This window comes from Schistocerca cancellata, chromosome 5 (assembly GCF_023864275.1).
Source record: "Schistocerca cancellata isolate TAMUIC-IGC-003103 chromosome 5, iqSchCanc2.1, whole genome shotgun sequence".
Lineage (NCBI taxonomy): Eukaryota > Metazoa > Arthropoda > Insecta > Orthoptera > Acrididae > Schistocerca > Schistocerca cancellata.
This window is the reverse complement of record NC_064630.1, coordinates 317,382,650-317,408,789: the sequence shown is the minus strand read 5'-3', so window position 1 is coordinate 317,408,789 and position 26,140 is coordinate 317,382,650. Positions and strand designations below refer to the sequence as shown.

General features: G+C 42.9%; 1 protein-coding gene across 1 annotated transcript in view; it reads left to right on the top strand.

Moving 5' to 3' along the window:
- Window positions 1-26,140, top strand: part of LOC126188518 (potassium voltage-gated channel protein Shaker) — a 1,090,690-nt gene that overhangs the window by 799,845 nt on the left and 264,705 nt on the right. The window contains exon 7 of the mRNA XM_049930120.1: window positions 14,824-15,467. Within this exon, the coding sequence (XP_049786077.1) occupies window positions 14,824-15,467 (644 nt within the window). The remainder of the gene's footprint in view (window positions 1-14,823; window positions 15,468-26,140) is intronic.

Below are 26,140 nucleotides of genomic sequence, written 5' to 3'. Positions count from 1 at the left end.
AGGCAGCAAAGAACATGTGACGAGTGACTGTCAGCTACTGAAAAGTGGTCCAGTGATGTGGAGGGTGGAAGGGATAAAACGTGAATGCCGAGTCCTGCACCCTTGCGTTAGAATGATTTTGGCTGTCTGCACTTGATAGCAGGGGTTATGTGAGCAGCAGTTTGTGTTAGCTACCCAAGACATCTCATCCAGCTGCAGATATGGAGCATTTGGCTCAGAAAGCATATTGCAGTTGGAGGATGCAGTGTGTGTGGCCCCAAGGCCAGTGTTTTGCATAATAAAGACTCTGTAACTGTCCCATTCCTTTCTGCTACATAAAAAAACCATTACACAAATAGGCACCTCCCTGTGTAATTGCCAAAATGAATCACAGTGTAACTGTGTCTAAAAATTCCCTAAATGCTATTGGAAACTGTCGCATAGTTCTGTTCTCGCTATTTTATCATGTAATAATGCATCAGGTGCAGGAACTGTTTCCTCTTGGGAGGAAGGGCAGATTGGCAGGGACCTACCTTGAATTGTGAAGTCACAGTAGTGACCTCATATGACAATTTAGAGTGGCAGCCATTTTGCTAACCTTTGGACATCATGTGTAATATTAATTATGCTAATTGTGTCATCAACTATGCCAGTTCAGAGAAGGAAATGAATAAATTATGTCAGTTGGATCCTACATCATGCTAATAGCGTCATGAATCAACTGAGAGTGTGGGAAGAGTCGTAAAACATCCTCGATGCCCATCGCACAAATGTAGATGGGGTGAAGACAGCACCAGAACAGATACTGCTCCATTACTGATAAAATAGTTTCAGCAATTGGCGATATTCATTTTTCTAAAATTATATCACACATTTTATAGTATGTATTTAAAAGGCTGAAACCTTTGTATTTCTGACATAATCATAAAATCGAGTATTTTTATTTTTTGCAATATTTAGCTTTATTTCATCATTTATGTTCTATCACATCCTGAAGTCTTTCTGTTCTTGGTATACAATATTATATCATATAGTTCTTCCCTTGCCATTAAGTCTACATTCATATCTGCTTCAGTCTTACCTATCTGTGTAACTCGTACACCTGTCCAGATTCTTGTACACACTGCCGGAAAAAATTAGCATACATGGGAAGATGGAGTAGATTTTGATCCGATGACGGCGTATGCCATCTGGTGGATAGTAGATGTACTGATAATAGTTTCAGAGTCATCACGAACAGACAGCGTAGTGGCATAGCTACCAGAGTGCATCTGTATTTATCCTTTAGTAGGGAATTGCCACAGCCAGAAGGCTCGGTGTGATGCATACATGTGAAGCAAGCAGGCAACAATGCCACGGAGATGCATTCTTGCTTCCTACAAGCAAAAAAAATTTGGCTCTGAGCACTATGGGACTTAACATCTGAGCTCATCAGTCCCCTAGAACTTAGAACTACTTAAACCTAGGACCCGGCGGAAGTTCGAGTCCTCCCTCGGATGTGTGTGTGTGTGTGTGTGTGTGTGTGTGTGTGTGTGTGTGTGTGTGTGTGTGTGTGTCCTTAGGATAATTTATGTTAAGCAGTGTGTAAGCTTAGGGACTGAGGACCTTAGCAGTTAAGTCCCAAAAGATTTCACACACATTTGAACATTTTTTAACTTAAACCTAACTAACCTAAGGACATCACACACATCCATGCCCGTGGCAGTATTCGAACCTGCGACCGCAGCAGTCGCGCGGTTCCGGACTGAAGCATCTAGAACCGCTCGGTCACAGCGGCCGGCTCCTACAAGCGACCGAGAGAGTTTGGAAGGAGTCAAATTGTGGCTTTGCGAGTGACAGAATGGTTCCTTCGGAGAATTGAATGAAAAGTTGGACGTGCTTCGTTAGTTGTGCAACGATGCTGGTATCAATGGGCACATAAACGTTCTCACATCCATAGACGAGGTTCTGGGCGTCCAAGCAGGATCGTCTTGTTGTAAGGGCAACAGTGGCAGATCGTACAGCTACCACAGCGCAGGTAAGATGGCTTGGGAACCCAGACGAGTCAGCACAAGCTGTTGCAAACAGGTTTTTAGTAGTGAGACCGTGGACAGGCACTTCTCTAGACCGTCTACAACTCACACCACAGCACTGACGTGTACGGCTCGATTGATGCCGTCAGAGAATCACTTGGAAGGTCATTTGCGTGCACGACGTCACCTCGTGAGCGCGGTCCCGTGTAGTGCATTCATCCAGAACAGACCGGCCCACTCCAGACCTTGTAGTCTGGGGTGCGATAAGCTACAATTCTCGTTCATTTTTGGTGTTTCTGGAGGGTACGCAAACCAGCGCTTAGTACATTAGAATGTTGTTAGACCCGTTCTTTTGCCGCTCTGGTGACAAGGAGTTGATGTGTTGTTCCATCAGAATAATTCTCGGCCACACACTGTCCGTGAAACTCAACGTGCTCTGCAAGACGTTCAGAAACTTCTCTGGCCAGTACCATCTCCGCACTTGTCTCCAATCTAGCACGTTTTGGGATACGATTGGACAAGGAGTGACTCGTCAGCCAACAAATCTTACAGAATCAAGTGAACGGGTTGAGCAGGCATGGCGTAACGTTTCACAGGACAGTATTCGCCACCTTTACGGCTGACTGGAGCCAGAGTCAGTACCTTCATTTCGGCCAGTGGAGACTGCACCACATATTTATATGAGTATTTCAGTATGGCTCGATAGCTGGTACCTCAGATCCGTTTATGGTATTTATATATAAATGTAATCATTTCATGTGCTCCATAGGCACTGTTGCAGCAATAAAGGTTGAATGAATTGTAAAGGTCTAAAATGGTGTACTTACTTATTTTTTCCGGCCGTGTAGTATCGTAACAGTTAGTTTCAATTATTGTGTTTATTTCTAGATTAGATTATTCTTATATTCTTTGTGTATTCTGTATGATTTGTCTTCCTTTCTCGTGTTCAATATTTGTAATATATATTTCCCAACTATGATTTGCAGCCGCGCGGGATTAGCCGAGCGGTCTAAGGCGCTGCAGTCATGGACTGTGCGGCTGGTCCCGGCGAACGTTCGTGTCCTCCCTCGGGCATGGGTGTGTGTGTTTGTCCTTAGGATAATTTAGGTTAAGTAGTGTGTAAGCTTAGGGACTGCTGACCTTAGCAGTTAAGTCCCATAAGATTTCACACACATTTTTTATGATTTGTAACTCGGCTGCCTTTCCATTTCAGTAGAGATCATTTCATTTTATATCCTAGTCCCAGATCTTGAACATGTGGGTAATTAAACATTTTCAATTAGGTGAGCTTAATTTACATATCTCATCATCCCAGTATCGCAGACCGAGTGAGGTGGCACAGTCGTTAGCACACTCGCTTTCGGGAGGACGACGGTTAAAACTCGCATCCAGCCATCGTGATTTACGTTTTCCGTGGTTTCCCTAAATCGTTTCAGGCAAATGCCGGGATGGGTCCTTTGAAAGGGCAGGGCCGACTTCCTTCCTCACTCTTCGCTAATCTGATGAGACCGATGACCTCGCTGTTTTCAACCAATCAACCAGTATCGCAGACACCTTAAAACGCCTTTTCACTCTTGTGCCGCCTATTTCTGTTACTTTTTAAATGGTGTTTGCTTCACATTGTTCCATTCCTGGGTGATGTTATCCGTTTTAAAATTTATGTACTCCTAAGGCTTTTCTGATGTAGTAACCGGATGCTTTCTTTCTCAAGTAAATGTCCTTTAAATGTTGTGTCAGCATTATTCTAGTTTTGGTTAAAAGTTAACTTCCACTTTTAAGTAGTTTCATTTTTGAGACTAACAGGAAATGGTCCGAGAAGACATCCAGGTATCTGAATACGCTTGTTTCTTACATAGATGCCAAATCGTCTTACTTTCTGTTACTTAGTTTGTAAGTGTGGCAGAGCCTCTAGCTGACGAAGTATGTGGATCGGTTTACACCAGAAGAAAGTTTTTTTTTATCCTTAACTCATTATTTAAGAGTTCCTTCAGTGTATATCCACTATTATTTAATACATTTTCATCTTCAGAAACAGTAATATATGTCACGGCGGTATCACCTGCTCTTGCGTTTAAATCTCCTGCTATTATTTGATAATCACTTTTGTTCATCTTACATAGAGTTCTTTGCACAATGCCATAGTCGTCTTCAGAGTTATGGTCCAGTTATGGATAGGTGACTTCTTCATACCCTTATTCTGACCATAAATATCCGTTCAAAAAGTATTTTGTTCGTCACTCTTCCACAGATCAGCAACTTTTGAATGAGGTCTTTCCTCTTGCAGGATTCCACTGTACATCACACTGCATCTGTTTATTGTTGTACAACCTCTTGATATGTTATGATGGCTTCGTCAGTATTTTGTAAATTTACTTCATATTCCAGTTTTGTTCATTTATCTCTGAAACTGCGGACATTCCAACTAGCCAGTTCTAACACAACGTCTGTCCCAAGTCGTTTGTTCCTGTTGTTGTTTGTTGTTGTGGTCTTCAGTCCTGAGACTGGTTTGACGCAGCTCTCCATGCTACTCTATCCTGTGCAAGCTTCTTCATCTCCCAGTACCTACTGCAAATTTTCTAACCTATTAAGGGATCTGACATTCCACGCTCCGATCCGTAGAACGCCAGTTTTCTTTCTGCTGATAACGACATCCTCTTGAGTAGTCCCCGCCCGGAGATCCGAATGGGGGACTATTTTACCTCCGGAATATTTTACCCAAGAGGACGCCATCATCATTTAATCATACAGTAAAGCTGCATGCCCTCGGGAAAAATTACGGCCGTAGTTTCCCCTTGCTTTCAGCCGTTCGCAGTACCAGCACAGCAAGGCCGTTTTGGTTATTGTTACACGGCCAGATCAGTCAATCATCCAATCAAGCCTCCCCACCAACGGCAAGGTCCATGGTTCATGGGGGGGGGGGGGGGGGGGGGGGGGGGTTGTACGCCAAAGGAATCCCAGAACATCTGTTTTTCTTTTCGAGTTGTCTCCCTCTTTATGGTTGCCTTCACTATAGCTGTGTATCCATCTCTCTAGTTTTTGTAGCATTTCTTCCCCGTTTTTCATCAGGAGTGTCTCCCTATGCCATAGAGCCCAACTTTCCGCCCTATGTTGTGGACTGCTCTTCATCTGACTCCTTCCCAGGATATGGAGCTAATAATTTAAATACAGGTGACTGGATGACTAATCTGAGAAAGTTATTGATTGTTGTTATGTTACATATTTACTGACTGTTGTTACGACAAATTTGTTAATATATAATTTTAGAATTCACATATCGCAGCTCCATAGAAACCAAGCGACACCTGCCAGATCTGGGTATCGCGCTTTAATGTAGGATGTGTAAACGCCAGACTGCAACTCGCTGTAACATAAGATGTGCAATATATCTGACATTTCGCCTCGTGATGGTATATTAGCCTCCGTTCCTTCTGTATTCCTCCTCTTTATACTGTATTCTTTTCTTTATATTGTGATGTTTCATTTCGACACATATGATGATGTCCAATGAGCCAAAACTAGTCACATGTGAAGTATATGAAAATATTTGCTACCTAGACTGATCTGTCCCAAATGTAAGCTATCTTGAGAGGAGCGAACAGCATACATGATAATCGTCTTCAGATTTGCTTACCCCGAGTTCCAGTAGATTTCGTCCTCTCACATTATTTCTGCAAACTAAATGTAATCAGTGGTACTGCTCCAGTCACCGTACGTATCTCCCATCTCCCTTCTCATTGGCTAAGTTTTCAATGTCTGGAAGTATTGAAACATGTCCAACCTAATCTTTCTTTTGTGGGTAGCAGTTTTCCAAAGAGAACACTTTTAATGATAGCTATCTTTTACTCCGAACCATAAACAAGACTAAGGACAAATGGAACAGCAGCGCTGCATCTCCAGAAAAGCGTTCCCTAAATAGAAGAAACGATGGGAACAGTTTACTGGCAACTGAGGGGTCTTCCCCGAAGCCTGACCAACTTGTGAGTACATTAGCATAGCTTTTACTAGGTGTAAACATCTTAATGACTGCCCCTGCTCTTATTTTTATATGCGTACGAAATAAATTTGCAATAAGATGTCATTATGTTGCAGCTGAAGTCAGTTTCATTATTTTGCGAACAAGACGGCCTATATCAGGTGATCTAGGTTGTTTTGTTCTCTAAATGAATTTACATTTCCACAATTTAGCTGTGCAAACCATAAAATATTTTCGTTTTCTGCTTCATACAGATTTGCTGGCTGCATTTGTACCACCTATTTTTAAAAATGTATTCTATGCTTACGAATGGTCCCAAGATTATTTGAGAATGTATGTTGCTTATACGCTATTGCTATGGTTTACTAGCTTAGTGACAAAGATACTGTTTCAGAAGGATGACTCTGTGCAGGTTACGCCATGCGTTCTTTAATACAAGATGTAACGGGTATAAATGCAGATATTTTTTAATGTGATACCTTAACATGTACACACACCAGAGCATTGGCTGTTTGTCTCTGCATTGAACAGTCTTCTCACAAACGCATCACTTATTTTGCTACCTGATGTTTACTACACCTGTCAGTATAGCATAACCATTTTGCGTCCACACATCCCCACTTCAATACATAAACTGTTGCCCAGGGCAAAAAATATTTGCTCTTGCTTTATGTACTTGCAGATACTAACCAATTAAAAAATGTGCTACTCCTAATAGCTATAATTATTGGTCTGCAAATGAAGTAAATACAGATGTAATGTTGTTCATTATACTGATATCAGTCACCAGCACAAATATCGGAGTTTATACCCGTTACAGCCTGTACACAGCACTAGCTTGAAAAGTGACACTGATGGCACGTTTTAAGCAACATCAACGAGTTAACTTTAAATGCATGATATTATCGCCGTGAGCTCTCATGGTGTCTTTTCCTAGACCATTCACAGGGATTAAAAAGAAAATAGCTTTTAAATAGTCTCTCCAGAACAAATATTTTGCCAAATCTTTTGCATTTTGTTATTAAAAGTCGTGTTGTATTGGCTGGCATTTTTTCGCTGTGCATGATAAGTGCAACACGACTTTTATTGGCACTCAATAAATACTTGCTAGTGGGTGATAAGTTGTCATTTCATGCAGCCTTCCTGAAATGTACCCTGTAAATTAAAAATGTCATAATCACGTATTCAGGTAAACAATGACAATAATGCAATAATGTGTATGGCTGTGCATCTCTAATCGTAAAGGGATATTTGTATCAACATCAAATGTTCAATCACGTAATGTGCATAAACAGACGAAAAGACGGCACCATGGCTGAGAAATATCTGAAATGACTTTCAGTCATCAAATGTCTAGGAATCTTCATTCCAATTGTTTCAAGAGCTGGTATACAGGGTGATTCCGTGGTGATGCTACAAACTCTCAGGGATGACGGAGAAGGATAAGGGGCTTGGTCTGGAAACGACCGAGTCGAAGGTTAAAAGTGAAAATCGTTCTGATAGGGGACTACGTGTACCAGTTCTGTTGTTGCTAAAATTGTAGGGAAGGCAACGTTCAGAGTTGTTAGAATGGGCCAAACCAAGAAAGAAACATCTAGTAAATATGGGCTTTAAAATGCATACCTTAAGAGCTATGAAAACTTGTTCATTCTTGCTACTGTGAAACAGATCTCTTGTACTCAACAAGCGCTCGTAGCTCTTAAAGTACGCATGTTAGGGCCCAAGTTTACTGAACACTTCTTCCTTGTTCTGGTGACCATACTACCTCTTCCCAAAATATCGGAACCAGAGAGCTTGCAATAGAAGAGGTCCACTGCCAAAGGTATCAGAACGAATTTCGCTTGTAAATTTCGGTACTCGGTCGTTTCTGGACCAGGTCCCTTACATCAGATTGATATATTTACCATCCTCCATCATCCCTGAAAGTTTGTAACATAATCAGGGAATCACACTAAGCCGCGGGTAGCCGCGCGGTCTGAGGCGCCTTGTCGCGGTCCGGGCGACTCACTTCGTCGGAGGCTCGAGTCCTCCCTCGAGCATGGGTGTGTGTGTTGTCATTAGCGTAAGTTAGTTTAAGTTGCGAAGCTTAGGGACCGATGACCTCAGCAGTTTGGTCCCATAAGACTTCACCACAAACTTTCATAAAAAGAAAACCACCCTATATTTAGTGGTGTGCCAGGCAGGTACCAGACGCAGATTTATTGGAAGAAAGCAAATGAAATATAATTCATCCACCACGGAGAAAAGGAATATAGCACTCGAACGGCCGATTCTTGAATAATCTTCTTTAGTGTGGAACGTTACGAAGTTGTATAAAATGGAGAGGTAGACAAGATTTGAAAAAGAGCTACGTGATTCGCCTAACAGATATGCTCAACAAATCCCAGTAGTAGTCGATACAGGAATAGCATTGTGCATCACTAAAGAATTCTTGTTAAAATTCCTAAACGATTAAAAAACACACACAACACTTATTACCACACATAGGGTGTCTAAACAAAAGTGTCACGTATTCCTATACATGATAGTATTGGCCAAAAGTAGAAAGAAAGTTTGTACAATCATATAACCGAAACCAAAACTCGTTGAGCTATGGGACTATCAGTTCTCCCATTACGTAAAAATAGACACAATAGGCAGTAGCGCACGACGTTAAAACACATCCTGATACATACTTCAGCCTTCCCTCGCGATGAATCACACACTCATTCAGATACACCTGCTCCATTCCGATTACGTCACATAATCATGTAACGCCTACAAACTGTAGATGAGTTGGGCATACACCAATACCTTTAAGAATCACCATAGCCAGTAGTCCAACCGATTCTGTTCGGGTCAATGGGGAGGCCATACTACCGGATCTCTTTGGCCAATCCATTGTTGTTAGAATTTTACACTGACGCACTGTCTATCGCACGATCCGTAGAAATGGAGCTGGTGCCCCGTCGTGTACAAACCAGAGCCATTGTCCTTCTGCAAGGCTAACGTTCCCCAATAACGCTGGTGACTCGCCGCGCACATAACACTGATACACAGCGCCTGTTAATGTGTTTGGTATACTGCATGGCCCTAAGAGTCGAACACCGATGATTCCTGCCCACGCGTTGATACTGAAACAATCCTAATGCCTCTCCTCCACGATTGCTCGAAAATTTGTATTTGCATTCACATATGTATCTTGGAAATTTCCTACGTCATCTCACGTGAATCCTGCCTCATCTGTATTACTGAATCCTACATATTACTCGTCACAAGTAAAACGGCCCAAATCTCAACAGCTGTTTGTTTCCAGATATAATTGTGGGAACTTTTCTTCTAGTTTTGACCAGTAGTACACTACGGAGGTGTATGTGACACTTCTATTTTTAAATACCTTGTTTATCTAACACGACTATAAAATTAGAAAAATTCGTGTTCACACAATGACCTACGGACAGTCGTTATTGGCGAATGGAATAGGAAGGGAGAAATGATACACTGCACGTTGGCCTACAGACTACTGAGACACACATAAAACTGACGGATAACGCATGAAGCTCCATGAGGCTGATCGCGGAATAGGCTGACGGAGGAAATAAGAAAGAAAGACAGACGAGTATCACCTTTCGTCACGGGTTCGTTTAATAAGCACGAAAGCGTCACCGGGATGCTCATCCAGCTCCAATGGCAGACGCTATGAAGGACGTGTTGCGCTACATGGAGTCGTTTACTCTGAGGGCCTACATTCTTAGACAACTGAGCCAATACACACGATGAAAGACTGATCCGATTTCGCAGGCCTATATATTCTACATTACTGAAAATTGAAAACTAAGGTATATTTTTACTGACAGATACAACTAAGAATTTTTTATTTTCGTGACACCCATGCGTTACTAAATGTGTGTCTCTTTTACACATAGGACCAAAGTTTTAATTAGCTTTTCAGAAATGTTACATGTTTCCAACACCGGAAGAACGAAAAGCATAGACACGATATTAAAACTTGTCCTGTATTTTTACAGACATATCCGGAGTTACTGCATTAACTGTTGATGCTGTACAGTGTCGTGATCCATCTAAACTTGTTGGAGTGGAGGCACACAGATAGTCTTTCAGAAAACCTCACCAAAAAAATCACACAGATTGAGATCAGTTGACCATGGAAGCCCATGGGGCAGTGCAAGATCCGTACTCGTTTTCGACAGGTGCATTTTGTGAGGCAGATCATTGTTCAGAAATGCTTTTACATTTTACATGATTGTTTAATTGAATTGCAAACGTTGAGGCGGAGAAAGCAAAACGTCTTTCTGTATTACCGCCATCTCGATTCGATGTATATTGGGTAATAGACGAGCGAGTGAGCTAGCTACACCAGGGAGAGCCCCATCAGCAGCCACATATACTGGCAATTAACCGTCTGACGATGGGCTAGGGTCCAAAACTAGTAACGCTACAGTGAAATCACTTTCAAAAAACTTGTCACTCGTAGTTCAAATGGTTCAAATGGCTCTGAGAACTATGGGACTTAACTTCTGAGGTCATCAGTCCCCTAGAACTTAGAACTACTTAAACCTAACTAACCTAAAGACATCACATACATCCATGTCCGAGGCAGGATTCGAACCTGCAACCTTAGCGGTCCCGCGGTTCCAGACTGTAGCGCCTAGAACCGCACGGCCACCCCGGCCGGCCACTCGTTGTAGTATTTCCTAAAATGTTGTCTACGAAAAGTCTCTCTTCATAGATATGCAATAAACAGGGTGGTTCGGTGATGATGTTACAAACTTCCGGTGATGACGGAGAAGCGTAAATATATGAATTTGAGGTAAGGGACTCTGGTCCTGAAACGACCGAGTCGAAAGTTGTAAGCGAAAATCGTTCTCACACCTCTGACATTGGACCTCTTTTGCTGCAATCTCTTTGTTTTCCATATCTTGGGGAGGGGGGGGGAGGGAGGGGGAGAGGGAGGTAATATGTACCAGAAGAAGAAAAAAAGTCTAGTAAACATGAGCCCTAAAACGCATACCTTAAGAGCTACGAACACTTCTACAGTAGAAGATATGTTTTACAGTAGCAAAGACGAAAAAGTACCCATAGCTCTTAAGGTGTATACTCGATATTTTTTCTTGTTTTGGTCTATAATACCTCTTCCCAAAATATGGTAAGCAAAGAGTTTGCAGTCGAAGTGGTCCGCTGTCAGACATATAAGAACGAAGAGACATTTACCCTTCTCTATCAGCACTGAAAGTTTGTAACCTCTTGACAGAATCACGCAGTATCACTGTGTGAAATCTGAAAATGGTTCAAATGGCTCTGAGCACTATGCGACTTAACTGCTGAGGTCATCAGTCGCCTAGAACTTAGAACTAATTAAACCTAACTAACCTAAGGACATCACACACATCCATGCCCGAGGCAGGATTCGAACCTGCGACCGTAGCGGTCACGCGGTTCCAAACTGAAGCGCTAGAACCGCAAGGCCACACCGGCCGGGTGAAATCTGAGGAATCTTTTTGAAGCGCCCTTCGCTGCTTCTCTTACGCAGGACTATATCTCACGAAAAGACCACGAATGAAAAATTAAGAGAGAGATTCAAGCTCACGGGGAGTCTTGTAAAAAGTCATTCTCCTCGTTCGCCATTCGCATTTGGTATAGCAAAGTGGAGAAGTGACAGAGATACATGACGTAACTTCCCCCACCGATCATAAGGTGGCCTGCAAAATTTCAAATGTAGGTACCAGTCGAAACATATCTTGATAACGAAATAAGGCAGAAAGAGTTTGATTCTTGAACAAGGTAGATCTGGGAATAGATTTTTTGTCTCGCTTAGCACACGAACTGTGCCCATACAGATTCCTCCACAGCTGTGTCCACAGCCTTCATGTAATTATTAAACATGGTCGTTTCCACTTCGGATTGTGAAAAAATATTGCATTTCTTATTTATTGGCGCTACAATTTAGAGTATCATACATCTGCAGGCAAAAAATCTCAAATTCAAATATGCACACAGGCACAAATATAGCCGCTAATCCAATCACAAAGTGGGTACGAACGGTTTCCAAATCATACAATACACAAACAATCACAAAATCAGATAAACACAACGACAATAGCGTATTTTCTCACGTTCCTACGGTCCCACTTAATCGATGGACAGCAAATGTGGCATGTAGGCACTATGGAGACAATTTTGAAGACAGTATGACCCTAGCGGTGCAGATATAATAAACAAAGCTGGTACGGAGCCTCTCATGTAATTTATCACACCTGTGACGATTTGTAACACCAATTCAAACATATTGCTGCATTAAAGCTAAAATGTATAACTGAGATTTTAAAAGGAGCTGATAGAACAATAAAAGTAATAAAACCTAGTTAAGCTCATACTACAGCAATAAGTAAGTGGTGCAGAAAAACATCTCTAATTTGGTAGCCTTAAGAAATCAGGGAGTTATATTTGTCTGTGCTGCGCGCGTGAAAGGCAGTTGATGGGAATCGAGACGGGGTTTTCTTTGCGTCCCATTTGGGACTGGAGCAGGAGAAGACAGAAGTAACACCGATACACGAAGTATCCTCCGCCAAGCTTGCAATGTGTAGATGTAGATGCAGAATTAGATGTAGAAATAGTTGTAGATAGCTTCCGGAGTGTGTCTGGATGATCAAAAGAAACAGAAATATTTAGATCCTTGAAAAAGACAGGTGTCAAAATAAATTTTTAGTGCAACCTGGTCTCGCTCTGGTCATATACTGCACCAACATTATGGATATTGAGTACCATTTATTATGCAGACTACTATTACTTTTTAATCTTCCTGCATCTTTGTGCCATCGTCAGTGGGTGTTGTCCTTACTGCACTCTCATCTCTCACACACAGATCTTTATCCATTAATTTTTTTGCATTACTGGAAAGTGTCAAAGATCCTTAAGGCTGAATTCCTCACTTCTTTCTGCGCCGCACTAAAGCTGAGTGAAGGCTAGTGTAAGTCATTTCTGCTACTAGTACTATATTTATGGTTGTCACTGCCGTTTTCAAAATGTGATTGATTCTCGGCATCAAATTTCGTAAGGGACTAAATGCACTGCGAGACTGTTGTCTCTATATCCAGCATTACAAAAAGCCGTCTACGAAAGGCTCCGGAATGGACACCACACATCCTTATTTATACACTGCTATGCTTTTTCTCTCAGTAAGGAGTTGCCCAGAATAAGGTACCATAAAACAGTGAATGAAAATAGGAAAATTTGGCATTTTTATTTTCAAAATAGCATAACCGAACACCTGCCACAAGGGGACGAATGAATGGTCCCACTGAGAAGTAATCACCACACGTGTTAAGACATTTATCCCACTGGGAGACGAGAGGATCGGTTCCTGTTTAGTAGAACGCGGTCGGCCGCTGGCGGATCTCCAACCGCACCCACTCTAACACTTCCTCGTCCGACTGAAACCGACTTGCACTCATGTCTTTATTCAGGTCGTCAAATACGTGGAAATCTAACGGTGAAAGGTCCGGGTTGTATGGAGGATGTTGGAGTGTTTTCCACCCAAATCGCTGAATCGTAAGATTAGTCCGATGGGCAGTGCGAGGGTGGGTGTTACCTTGAAACAGGATACTTCTGTCCAATAGCATTCCCGCTGTTTCCGATTTCATGGTGCGTCGCTGTTTCTGCAAAGTGTCTTCGTAGTGCTGCGCGTTGGTTGTAGTTCCACGATCGAGGAACTCGACGAGCTGAGGGTCCTTGCAGTCGAAGGAGGAGGTCATCGCCGGCCGGGGTGGCCGAGCGGTTCTAGGCGCTACAATCTGGAACCGCGCGACCGCTACAGTCGCAGGTTCGAATCCTGCCTCGGGCATGGATGTGTGTGATGTCCTTATGTTAGTTAGGTTTAAGTAGTTCTACGTTCTAGGGGACTGATGACCTCAGAAGTTAAGTCCCATAGTACTCAGAGCCATTTGAACCATTTGAGGAGGTCATCGTGAACTTACCGGAACCTGTGTGAACTGCTTTGAATTTCTATGGCGGACGAGGCGGGGGCTCGTCTCCACCGTTGGCTTTGCTGTTTGCCCTCGGGCCGTCTGAATGCTGTCGAACAGTATCATCCTGTCACACGGTAACGCCCGCCCTCACATTACCAATCGAAGACAACGCTTCAGCGATCTGGTTGGGAGACACTGCTCGTATTTTCACGTCTTTGGCGACCTGCAGAAAGACATATGTTGAGGTCGCTTTCCGTCGGAAAGAAACTGCAAGAGTGGATGCAGTAGTGGATCTGTCAGTGGCCGACCGCTTTGTACGAAACAGGAATTGCTTGTCTCGTCTCCCAGTGGGTTGGATGTCTTATCGCGTATGGTGATTACTTTGACTGGAACCGTTCCTTGGTCCCGTTGTGGCGGATGTTCCGTTCTCATTTGACTGTCCGTCATATATAAGCCGTAATGTAAAAGTCGCAGAGATTAGACGTTGAAGATGATGTGTAAAAAGTGATTCCCAGTTCAGGTTCTTGTCAATATACACTCCTAAAAAGGTAGAATATTCAGATTCATTTACTAATTTGCCTTGACACTTTTACCGAATCACACAATCGGAAACTTCTAAAAGACTACCTTACAGTACTTGAGATTCTAAAAAAGAACACGTGAACACAAGTACCAACTGACGGAAGCACAAAGGTGCCAACTGTTAGGGCCTTAAGAAAGAATGGTCGTCTGCAATTTAATCCGCAAGCACGGCTGCTGTTCGAGATTCAAAGCCAAATTATGATGGCAGCACCTGCAAATCCTACTCTAACCGCGTTAATGCCTACGCTGCAGAGCGCTGGCGCTGAGCCGCTACGGAGAGGAGACGGCGCTGTCACTGTTTGCCTGTTCGCAGGGAGGATGAGGGCTTCATCAAGGAGGAGGAGAAGCCGCTGCCGTCGCACGAGTTCCAGCGGAAGGTGTGGCTCCTGTTCGAGTACCCGGAGAGCTCGCAGGCGGCGCGCGTCGTCGCCATCATCTCCGTCTTCGTCATCCTCCTGTCCATCGTGATCTTCTGCCTCGAGACTCTGCCCGAGTTCAAGCACTACAAGGTGTTCAACACCACGACGAACGGCACCAAGATCGAGGAGGACGAGGTCCCCGACATCACGGACCCCTTCTTCCTCATCGAGACCATCTGCATCATTTGGTTCACGTTCGAGTTGTCAGTGCGGTTCCTCGCCTGTCCGAATAAACTCAATTTCTTCCGGGACGTGATGAACATCATCGACATCATCGCGATCATTCCGTACTTCATCACCCTAGCGACAGTCGTGGCCGAGGAGGAGAACACGCTCAACGTGGTGCGCGCCCCCGTCAGCCCTCAGGACAAGAGCACCAACCAGGCCATGTCGTTAGCTATTCTCAGAGTCATTAGGTTAGTGCGAGTGTTCCGAATATTTAAGTTGTCCCGACACTCCAAAGGGTTGCAAATCCTCGGACGAACTTTGAAGGCCTCCATGCGGGAACTCGGCTTGCTCATATTTTTCTTGTTCATAGGTGAGTACGACACATTCCACAGCTCGTGCATGGGCGGGCTTGCTTCTAGTGTAGTAAGTCGGCTGTGAATCAAGATTTGTGATTAAAAGAAGTATAAAAAAGTGACGAGTGATTACCCGTAGGCTTGAACGCTCACCAGCAGCATGCTCCACAGTGCCGCATCGTATATAGATGCAGCAACCGCAATGTGTTACACCCAAGTGTTACTCATCTATTCTCAGATGATAAGTCTCTTTAATGAACAGTTGCTATTTTCTTCAGTGTGTCTCTGTAATAATAAAATCTATGCCTAAATCTCAATTTCTAAACTTTGCTCAGATTGCTGTTACTTCTAGCTGTAGAGGCTTCGGGTCACTATGCACTGGTATTATTTCTGTTTGCTTACGCTTTGTTAAGAATCTTTCCAGTATACACTGTGAATTTAGTTTGTAATGTTAAAAAACGACGAGGCTAGGGATAAAATATAATTCCCGAATTCTCTATGATACGCTATAGTACTACCTGATGAAGTTGATGAATAAAAATCATTTCTCGTAGCTCAACCTGCTTCAGTACCCTGCAGCAATTTAAACACAGTTTCCTTTGTGCGGTATGAATAAACTCTCGAACAAGAATTTTTGTTTTGTTTCGTTATCCAGTTACATACGATCAAGTATTAAACAGGACTGTAATAGTCAGCTCAGGAACAAAGTCGCTTTCACTAAAAGGTGATCAATACGAAGGTACATACAGGGTGAACATTGATAAAACTGACAAACTGCAAGGACGGATTTCTGATTGGAAATGGAGGAAAAAAGGTACTATGAACATGTGTTCAGAAATGGACGGCGTGCATGCAATGGCAATAAATCGTCCCGGAACAAAGTACAGACAGAGCTGCATAGCGTCCACGCCGCAACAGATGTTCAAAGTGGTCTCTATCGGATGGCAGGTGAAGGGAATAGTAGCGGTTGTCGTGCATGATACAAATAATAGTAGTTTGGCTTACACCATGTTGGCGGGGCACTTGCCTGGAACTTGTGATGAGGTTCGTCTCAGTATCCTGTAGAAACTGGTCCTCCAAATCTAGTGTACGCACATTCTGCCGCCTCCCCGCACGCTGATCTGTCTACAAGGACCCATGACGACACAAAAGCCCAATAAGGGCTTGAAAGGTTGTGTGATGTGGTTGGTGTCTGTGAAAGTACTTCTTTTGATACACGCGTGCTGCCTCTCGACCGTTTCCAACTGCTTGGCCGTACACAAACACCATCTCGGCTGGTTCCTACATGAGTACCTAACCACTCTCCTGCTTACAGTACACTGGGTCAGTCACACAACCTGCAACACACAAGCAACAGACGGCGCGTGGTGAGGAACTGTTACTCGTCAGCGCCACCTACCATGGCTACGACGCATTTCCGTACACATGTTCATTAGACCATTTTTCCTCCATTCCCAGTCAGTAGTCCATCCCTGCAGTTTGTCGGTTTTATTAATGTTCGCCCTGTTTATATGTCTGGAAGACACGAAAAGAAGCTGAAGACTGAGCAAATTATACGTGACGTAATTATGAAAAATGCCATATTTGCTTTCTCCCTGTGTATCACTATGCGTTTCTTGTTCTCTTAAAACCATCTCTGCTTTAATGAAAGACTATATACACGGGCAAACAGTGTATGTATCATAGCACTTGACTAGCCTTACGGTATGCGTTCTTTTCTATTTAACAGTACTTCGCCCGAAATACGCTTCTGTCACCACAGCAGCATGAATACTGAAAACGTGTTTCATGCTCCTTAAAATCTTATTGGAAAATCATTGTTATAATCAATTAAACTTCAGTGAGAGCTGGTTTTTATTTTTCAGTCTCATCAGGAAGTACAAATCATGATTGAATAAATGTCCACGTATCATAATTCTTACATTATATTTCCTTATTCTGTACTACAATTAGTATCTGTGATAATTATTACTATTTCGTCATAATGGAAGTCATAGGTTATTGGTTTATTTTTATTTTATAATTTTTAAAGTTGTTAATAAGATTAAACATTAACTTTTTAATGGTAAGGGGCGTACATGTTTGTGGTAAAGTTAAAGGAGTTGTCTCTTACATCATGAAAAAATTAAAAGTTAATGTTTATTGTTTCATAAGAACAACGCACTTCCAGCTTCAAGCGAAAATCTTGATCTTATCTAATGTACCAAAATGACGACATTTGTCATGTTCAACAAGATTTGAGCTAGCCACAGAGCAACAATGAAAGAGATTTCTTTCACAGACTGTGGACAAACCTATAATAAATAATTGTAAGATATACCTGAAATTTTAGTACTGAAGCTACTGAGAAGCTCTCACAAAATCTTTTACATGGCTGTAGCGTTGGAATATCAAAATCTCCAAGAAAAATCAAAACCTTGCATTTTCAGCAAATATTTATTCAAAAAGAAAAATATGTAACACGCCAAAGCAGCAAGAAAATTAAGTTCGCTTTAAAATTTTATTTTCTGCATGACACAGATTGCATCGACAGGCAACAACTTGCTAAGAAATGGAAATTAAGACAGCCAAAAATATTCTGTTGTACAAAGCTAGCTGCATTATGTTCGTCAGTTTACTTACATTGCACAATACAGAGCCGTTTCAATAAATGCTATTTGTGCTGTTTAAAATATGCTCTTTTTATATGTATATTTATAGTGAAATATTGAGTTGTAACTGTAATTCTGAAAGCCCAGTTCTTATATTTTCCTAGGGGTGGATGCTTAGAAACGCTCATACAGTTGGTTTTGTTTAACAGCTAAGAGTCCTGCCGAAGTCCAACATTAGTGGTACACTGCTAGACACGTTACAAAGCGATGTGGCTTATTACAGCATTTGGGCGGGGATGGAAATGGAGATTTTTATTTTATTTGGAGAGTCTTCGAAAGGTGTATTAAAGCTTCACAAAAAAAGTTAATATTTTATCGTGCCGTCCAGTTCATCAGGGTCGGAGCAATATCACAGACGTAGTAGTCAATGTCTTGTGGGCTATTCAAACCAAGAATCTCGACAGGAACGATGTGAAATTGAACCCAAAATGATTTGAGGCCAGGCGCACACTATGACGCAGGCAAAGCCAAGGTAAGGTAGGGCAGGGCAAGTGCAGCACGGGAAAAGCTACGCGATACAGTGTGATGGCGCATTGGGAGACAGTATTTGCCTGTGAAGCAATGACTCAACTCGTGAACCTTAGTTAGGACTGTGATAATGAAAGTGATATTTTTATTTTATTGTATGATACTTAGAAACGGAAGGATTCAGAATGGAAAGGCAGATACACGAACAAGAGAAAAAGATCAGGTGATTTTGCACTGAGGTCTGAAGTTTCTAATAAACGGTTTACTTACTAGTTTGATGGGATCGGAGTCAGTTGCACGAGGTTGCTCATACGAAACCACGTACGGCTGAACTGCTTCAATAACATGGTCCTCCATTTCCAATGCAAACCACGTGACATTGGCACAGTAAACTGTCTCGAAAACTGAGTGGCTCAGGTAGAGCAGTCGCAGTATTATGCTGTCCTGTCCAGCGCCTCCACTCGCACTGTTTTATGTTGAGGACTATATATCTTGGCAGTTTCAGGAGCGGAGTGCTTTCAACTACGAGTATGACTGCGTGATAAACTGTAATGCGTCAGACCTATACTATCTAATTTATGACGCTGCTAACGTCACCAAGCGTTTGCACCGTAACCGTAACCGAAAGATTTGCGTATTCTTCGTTACTTTGTGTTGTGAATTGCTCGTTTTCTTTCATCATTTTCAAATGAGTGAAGAGTGTAATCTTAGTTCAACACAGTGTTCAGCGATCCCTACGACAATGCTATAGTACTGCTTTTGCACAAGCAGAAATTGCGGGTGTAGGTTTCCAGCCCTGCAAGAGGGAAGTGGCGCTTCCCCCCCCCCCTCCCTCCACCCCGTCCCTCACAACCACACACACACACACACACACACACACACACACACACACACACACACACCACTCCACTCCTCTTCACTCTCGCGGCAAGTTCTCATTTGTAAACCCTCGCGGCAACCTGACATCTTGTAGTGGCCGCGCTATATATATATATATATATACAGCTCAGACACATTAATTTGACAACCGCCTACCATCGACTTCAACGTGCAATAACCAGTTAAATACTGCAGATGGCAGTAAGCGAGCATGTTTGGTTGGACGCGGAAAACAGTGCTGTCGTTGTAATACGGAAACGGAGCGATTTATCTTATGTTCAGAAAAGCATCATCATTGGCTTTCTGGCCAAGGGTGGAAGCGTTTCCGAATGGGGTAAGTTTGTTCGCCTGCCGCCATGGTTAGATGCCACGCATGGCAGAATCGGCGACTAAGGCGCTAGAATTTGCACGTCAACACGGCAAATGGACGACCTTGAGTGGTGAAGGTGGCCTTTTCAGATGAATCACGTCTTATGCTCCATCGGACAGATGGCTGGCCGTTGGAGTGCACGGCGAGAAACGTCTGAAAGTAAACACTCTGCAACAGTCGTCGGAGCGTTATTGTCTGGCGAACGTTTCCGCGGCATTCCCTAGGTGCTCCCGTCGTAGTGGATCAACGATGGATCAAGACCACTGTGCTTATGTCCTTGGGGACCATGTCCACTCCAACATGCTGGGTTTTTTTCCCTCTGTACGATGGCGTCTACCAGCAGCTCGCAGTGTGAAGAGCGGCAGGGTGAGTTTACCGCGCTCCCTCGCCACCAAACTCAGCGGATTAAAATCCAGTCGAGAATCTGTGGAAGCATGGCTATCGAGCTGCTCGCGCCGTGGATCCTCAACCAAGAAACCTTGCACAGCCGACCACGGCACGAGTTGACACAGCTCCAAATCCCTGTCTGTACATTTCGGAACCTTAGTGACTCTCTTCCGGCATGTCTCGCATCGGCGCGCCTAGCGAAAAGTGGTTATTCAGGTTTTTGAGATGGCCACATTAATGTGACTGGACAATGTAGGAGCCCGTGGACCACAAAAGACTTGCCGCAATGTTCTGCGTTACCCTGTATAGCCTGCGCCGCAGTGTGTGCCTACCCAAACCATGAATACCCCGCATCTGGATGGCCAGAGAGGAATCTCAAACCCACTTCTATCACATACTGCTGCAGTGTGTTATCCGCTACGCTCGATGCAATTGCGAAAGAGACCACGCACAGCATACTTGATGACGTGCTGTCGACTACATCCGGAGTGTTTGCAATCTTCAGTAACAAACGCTAAACAAGAAGTCTGAAGGAATTCAATCAATAGCAGGTCTATACCTTCCCTCTCCAGTCATACGACAGTGTTTCGGATGTAATGAAGAATGTCACAAGAATATCTTTGGAGCAAAGACATTTACTTGGTTATCTGCTATGAGATAAGTTTAAAAAACCAAAATTATAGTCAAGCATCAAAATAATTTTATTGTCTCCATCACATATGACTCTGAAGAGGGCCGGGAACCAGGTAACAAAGACGGAAATATTGAACCTACCTATACAGTCTACTTGGACCAGCGACGTCATCCGAGTAACGGCAATAATTCACTCGACGAATTTCAGTAAGCGCAAAACACGCACCAGTATAAAAAATTTTAGTTATTCTCATAACATCACGTTCATTGGCTTCGACAACTCAACCAAACCGTCACGTTTTAACCTGATTCAGAGGCGAAACTAGGCGTCGGTCACAAAGCAGTTCCACACGGATTATTACATTCTCGTTCCTCGCTAACGTTGTACTTTCATAACCAGTCGTTCTAGCCAACTACACATGTCGCTACGTGAGTGGTGAATTGGTTCTATTACTTCACATTCCTCCCGAAATATTACTGTTGTTTTCAAATATCTTTTCACTTTGTCGCCTATCTCTTGTCGCCCATAACACTTGCGTATGGTATAGCTCCATCCTTCTTAGAGGGTCCCATTGAAAAACTAAACTATAGTAAAAGTAGATTTTTTTTCGTTGTACTTATGACTTCAATCGTCCCTGACGGGACCATCTCCTCCATGCTGCCCACATCCCACTCGCCGTCCTGCTCATCGCCGCAGATGACTAAGTTACCATAACTGAGATTTAGTATTCACATTCGTTGGCTTCATCTAGTTCTCCGTCTACACGGCAGATCATAATTCAAAAGAAAACATTGTGCATTATAGACTGTGAAATTTTGCCGTTTATTTGGTATTGACTATTCGGCTGTATAGTCGTTATTAAGTAGAATACAGGATGTTACATCTGTTGCGGTATGTTGCGTAGAGATAGTCGGTATACTGCTTAATAATGAATACACAGTCGAAATTGGCCAATAGCAACACAACGGAAAAAAATTTACAGCCTACAACGGGGAATGCTTTCCTTTGAAAAATATGTCGGGGTGGCGTACCTGTGTAAAAACGAGATTAATAGATCAGAATGTCACCACAACCTACATTCCGCAAAAGTAATATACGAGCAAAATAAATGTTTCCAGTGTCGTCTTCGATCACTGTTTGCGCAAACATGACGTCACACGCTACGACATAATTACCTCACAAATCAAAGGCAACATCGGGCATTGGTAGGTTCAACACACCCTCAGAGACCATGCCGCGTACAGATGCAAGTAGTAATTCTTCTCGCTTATCATCCGAGAGTAGTACAGGAAAAAAAGTGTCAAAGATCAGTGCGAATTGTGTCGTACTTATACAAATGTACATACTGTATGCGGTTTCACGCTACAAGCTGAAAGATCAGCATTGTTTCGTAACATAACGTCATCTTGTGGTTGTTTTGAAATTCCTCCTCTTTATTGGAATTAAATCGTTCACATAGTAAGAATAATCTGGAAAATGAACACAGAAATTTATCTGGGTATGAGAAGCTGTTAACCAAAATACGAGGAGACGTAAGGAGACGAATATTCTCACTTATTCTTTCCTAAGATTATACTGGTGTTCGTCCAGTATAACTGCGAAAGAATACAAAAGAATGTATGAGCGTTTTTATCATCCACATAAATACTTACGTTAAAATTAGATTTGCGAAGCAATTTGCTGCTTTACAAGCACTTGGCAAATGGCTAGTGCATAGAACACGCCGCATGCTCTACTACTGATTAATTTGTGCTAAGAAATATTCCGAGTGTGTGTATCAGAAATTGTAATATTCGATTAACTGAAAATTCCTTAGTACAAGGGCAAAACAAGAAGAAAGGTTGAACGCTGCAAGGGGGCGCAGCAGTTGGAGCGGCTGGTGCGAGACGGGGGTAAGCCTGCCCAGGCACGCGCTGCCGCCGGGCCAGGACCGCAGACCGCGCGCTGGCTTAGTAGGGACCCGCGTCCAGACTGAAGCTCAGAAGAATGCTTGTCTGGACAATGGGAGATGTGACCCAGTGTTCCGCATTGTGCAGCGTGGCAACGCCGCGCCCCGGTTACCTTGGCTCCCCAGGTGACGTAACGATCGCCGCCTGGCCAGCAGCCAATGACGTCGCACGGCTTCCGCCGTTGCCGTGGCAACCAGGGAAGCTGCTCTGCCTGGCAGTCAAACGTGGGTGTCTGAGCTCCGTTCTGACAACCGCTTCCCGTGTTTCTTTCTCCATTGTCTCTCAGTGGACGAGTTTTCATATTTTAATCAGTTTGTCGGGTGCCAGAACAAGTTCTCCGCGGAATACGGTTTTTCTCTGCACTCTAGTGAAGCTACGGTGGATGACACGTAATAGACCTCACGCTTACCGCCTAGAAATTCGGCTTATTAAGACTCTCGCTTTGCCTTTCGAGTAAGGTGATACATATATTTTCAAAACCTAACTTTTGTTTCTGATGAAAGTCAAATAAAACATGATTCACGGAGAAACTGACGTGAGTTGCAAACACCAAGAATGTGCTTGTTAAACAGATACATTTCGTGTAACAACGTACGACAGATGTTCAAAAATTATTGTCCCTTGCAGAGAGAAACCCATCTCCTTAACCTGAGACACACGTATAACTCTACTCGAAGGTGGTGGGTTCGAATCACGTTAGTGTAATAAATTTTCGGAAGCAGTATTTGACGGAAACGTAGAGGAGTAATAATAGCGCGAAGTTCCTGGTTACCTGACCTTGCGTCACTATCTTGGGATAACCTCTAAAACGTCGTAGTGTCTCATGAAGTGAGACTAGTGTCATAGTTGATGCTGCTCGGTTTTTCGGACGGGGACGTAACGCTTGGCGGTACTTTCCATACTCTTCGAGAGGAGTGGGTTATGTGCAGGTACTGGGTTTCCCTCCCTCCCTTCATTAAATCTCTACCTACACTAAGGCAGCTCTATACATAAACACTACTCAAAATCATCTACACAATACAGAAACATTCTCACCACTGAGTGCCCTAAATTCATATGTGGCAAGAAATACACATCTTAAACGTCATCCAGGACAGCAATGAGGTGACCTTGAGCTGCCCCAACACTAATTTCGAAAGTATGGGACAGATTTTTATTTCCAGCTTAGGAAAGCTTCGGCTGTTCCAAATAACCTCTCATCTATAAGGGGCGTTCAAAAAGAAACGAGCCAGGAGCATAATTACAGAAATCAGTACCTGTATGTTAGAAATACTAACCCTGGCCGTTGAGATAATTGTCCCACTGTGACACAAGGCAGTCAATGGCTGTCTCATAAAATTCCCGGGGCTGTGATGTTAACCAGTTTCGCACTTAACAGCTGGACGTCGTTGTCGGAGGTAAATCGCTTGCCACTCACAGTCTTTGTAAAGGGATCAAAAATGGCATAATCACAGGGAGAGAGGTCCGGACTGTATGGAGGGTGGCCGACAATCTCCCATTTGAATTTCTGCAGATTGCCGCAACTGTGTTGGTCGCATGAGGCTTTGTATTGTCGTTGAGCAGAATGACCCCACAGGTCGTTTTGATTTGATCGCTCGGCGTAGGGTGGTCAAGGTTTTTGAGTAACGCTGGGCATTCACTGTGATCAAGTGCTGCGGGAAGTGAATCAGAAAGGGGCTATCTTGGTCAAAGAAGAACGTCAGCATAACCTTTCCGATTCACCTCGGACGACGACATCCAACTGACGTGCGGAACTGGTTAACATCGCACCTCCGCGAAATTTATGAGACAGTCCTTCACCGCCTTGTGTCCCAGTGAGACAAGTGTCTCAACAGCCAGGGTCAATACTTCTAACATACAGGTACTGGTTTCTGTAATTATGCCTCCGGCTCGTCGCACTTTTTGAACGCCCCTTATATCATAAGCCCTTAACTGTTGCTATAGTTATGGGCTTGCGAAAATAAATTTCAGAATTAATGTTATTCAATAAAGACAACCCACATGGAATAAACATTTTTCAGAAAAGAGAAAACTACAGCACCAGTTCTGTTGTGGTGTAACACTTGTGCAGTAATACATCACATTGGTTCAGTAAGAACTCCTTCTGTAACAATGTTCTCTTCTTTCTAACGAAACCAGCCCTAAATTTTGGAAGCGTTACTGTGTAATACTGTTTAATTACAGAGTTTTCTTTTTCTATAAAACTGGGCAAATTACGTCGCGCTGCTAAAGCTATTACTGTTAATATCGTCAATAAAAATGGCGTCCTTGGGTTATTTCCAGCGTACTGGACTATACAGCTATGGCTCGAGCACTCTAGTCTGTTTCTGAACAAATGTTTACGTTTGTGTTACATAGCATACACTTTTCCACCTTTCAAGTCATCATTAAAATTGTCTCTATTGGGTCCAGAAATATACTCATTAAATTCTATAGTTACGCGCATTAACGTTTTGTTTTTCATATTCAGATGATACATATATAACGTTTGTCTCTGTTGCTCAATGCTATTGGAGAACCGATCCAAGTCTTTGCTCGGAGATTTTACTGCCACATCTGAAGTAAAAGAGAGTCTTACTTGACAAATAGGCATATAAATTATTTCTACATTCATGCATTTTTCCTGACGTTAACAGGGTCATGAGACCCTCTAGTTCATCTAACTAAACATATTCTACAATTATACCAACATTGAATATTACACTACCCGGCCTAGTAGTTTATGATTAAACAACATCACAACACTATTAGTGCCTAAGTAAAAATAAAGGAGTTGTCAGAGTATTAAATATAATGATGACCGACCGTGTTTGTGTGTAAGCGCATTGATTACAGTAAAGTTGCAGAATAATAATAATAATAATAATAATAATTAATAATGATAGAGTAACAAAGGCAGTGTGTGCTGTGGACTGTTTCAGTAATGAATGACAAGAAAATGGGAAGGGGATCGGTGACGGAGTGATTCCTTTCTGTTGCACAAAAGTCATGTTCTAGCGATGGAACCGATAACTTAGACCGTTCCCGCAGGACTAGCCAGAAAATCACTAGATCAGTCCTCGAAATATAGTGCAGGGGTATGGAATCGTAAATCCTGCCGGACACCCGGAACAAACTTGACCAGGAAGTTCATCAGAACATTTGGAGCGGGAAAGCTAATTGATCTAAGATATAAATAGGAAAAATTAACGTTGTTTTGAAAAATTTCGTTTGATCTGGTTTTCTCAAACTTGTTGCTGTACCTAAACAAGTTTATCATTCTCAAAGGCTAACTAAAGAATAAATAAAGAATCTGTTTACGTTCTTACGTCATACAGGTTTTTCGCCTCTCCTAGATTAATTAGCCTTTCCA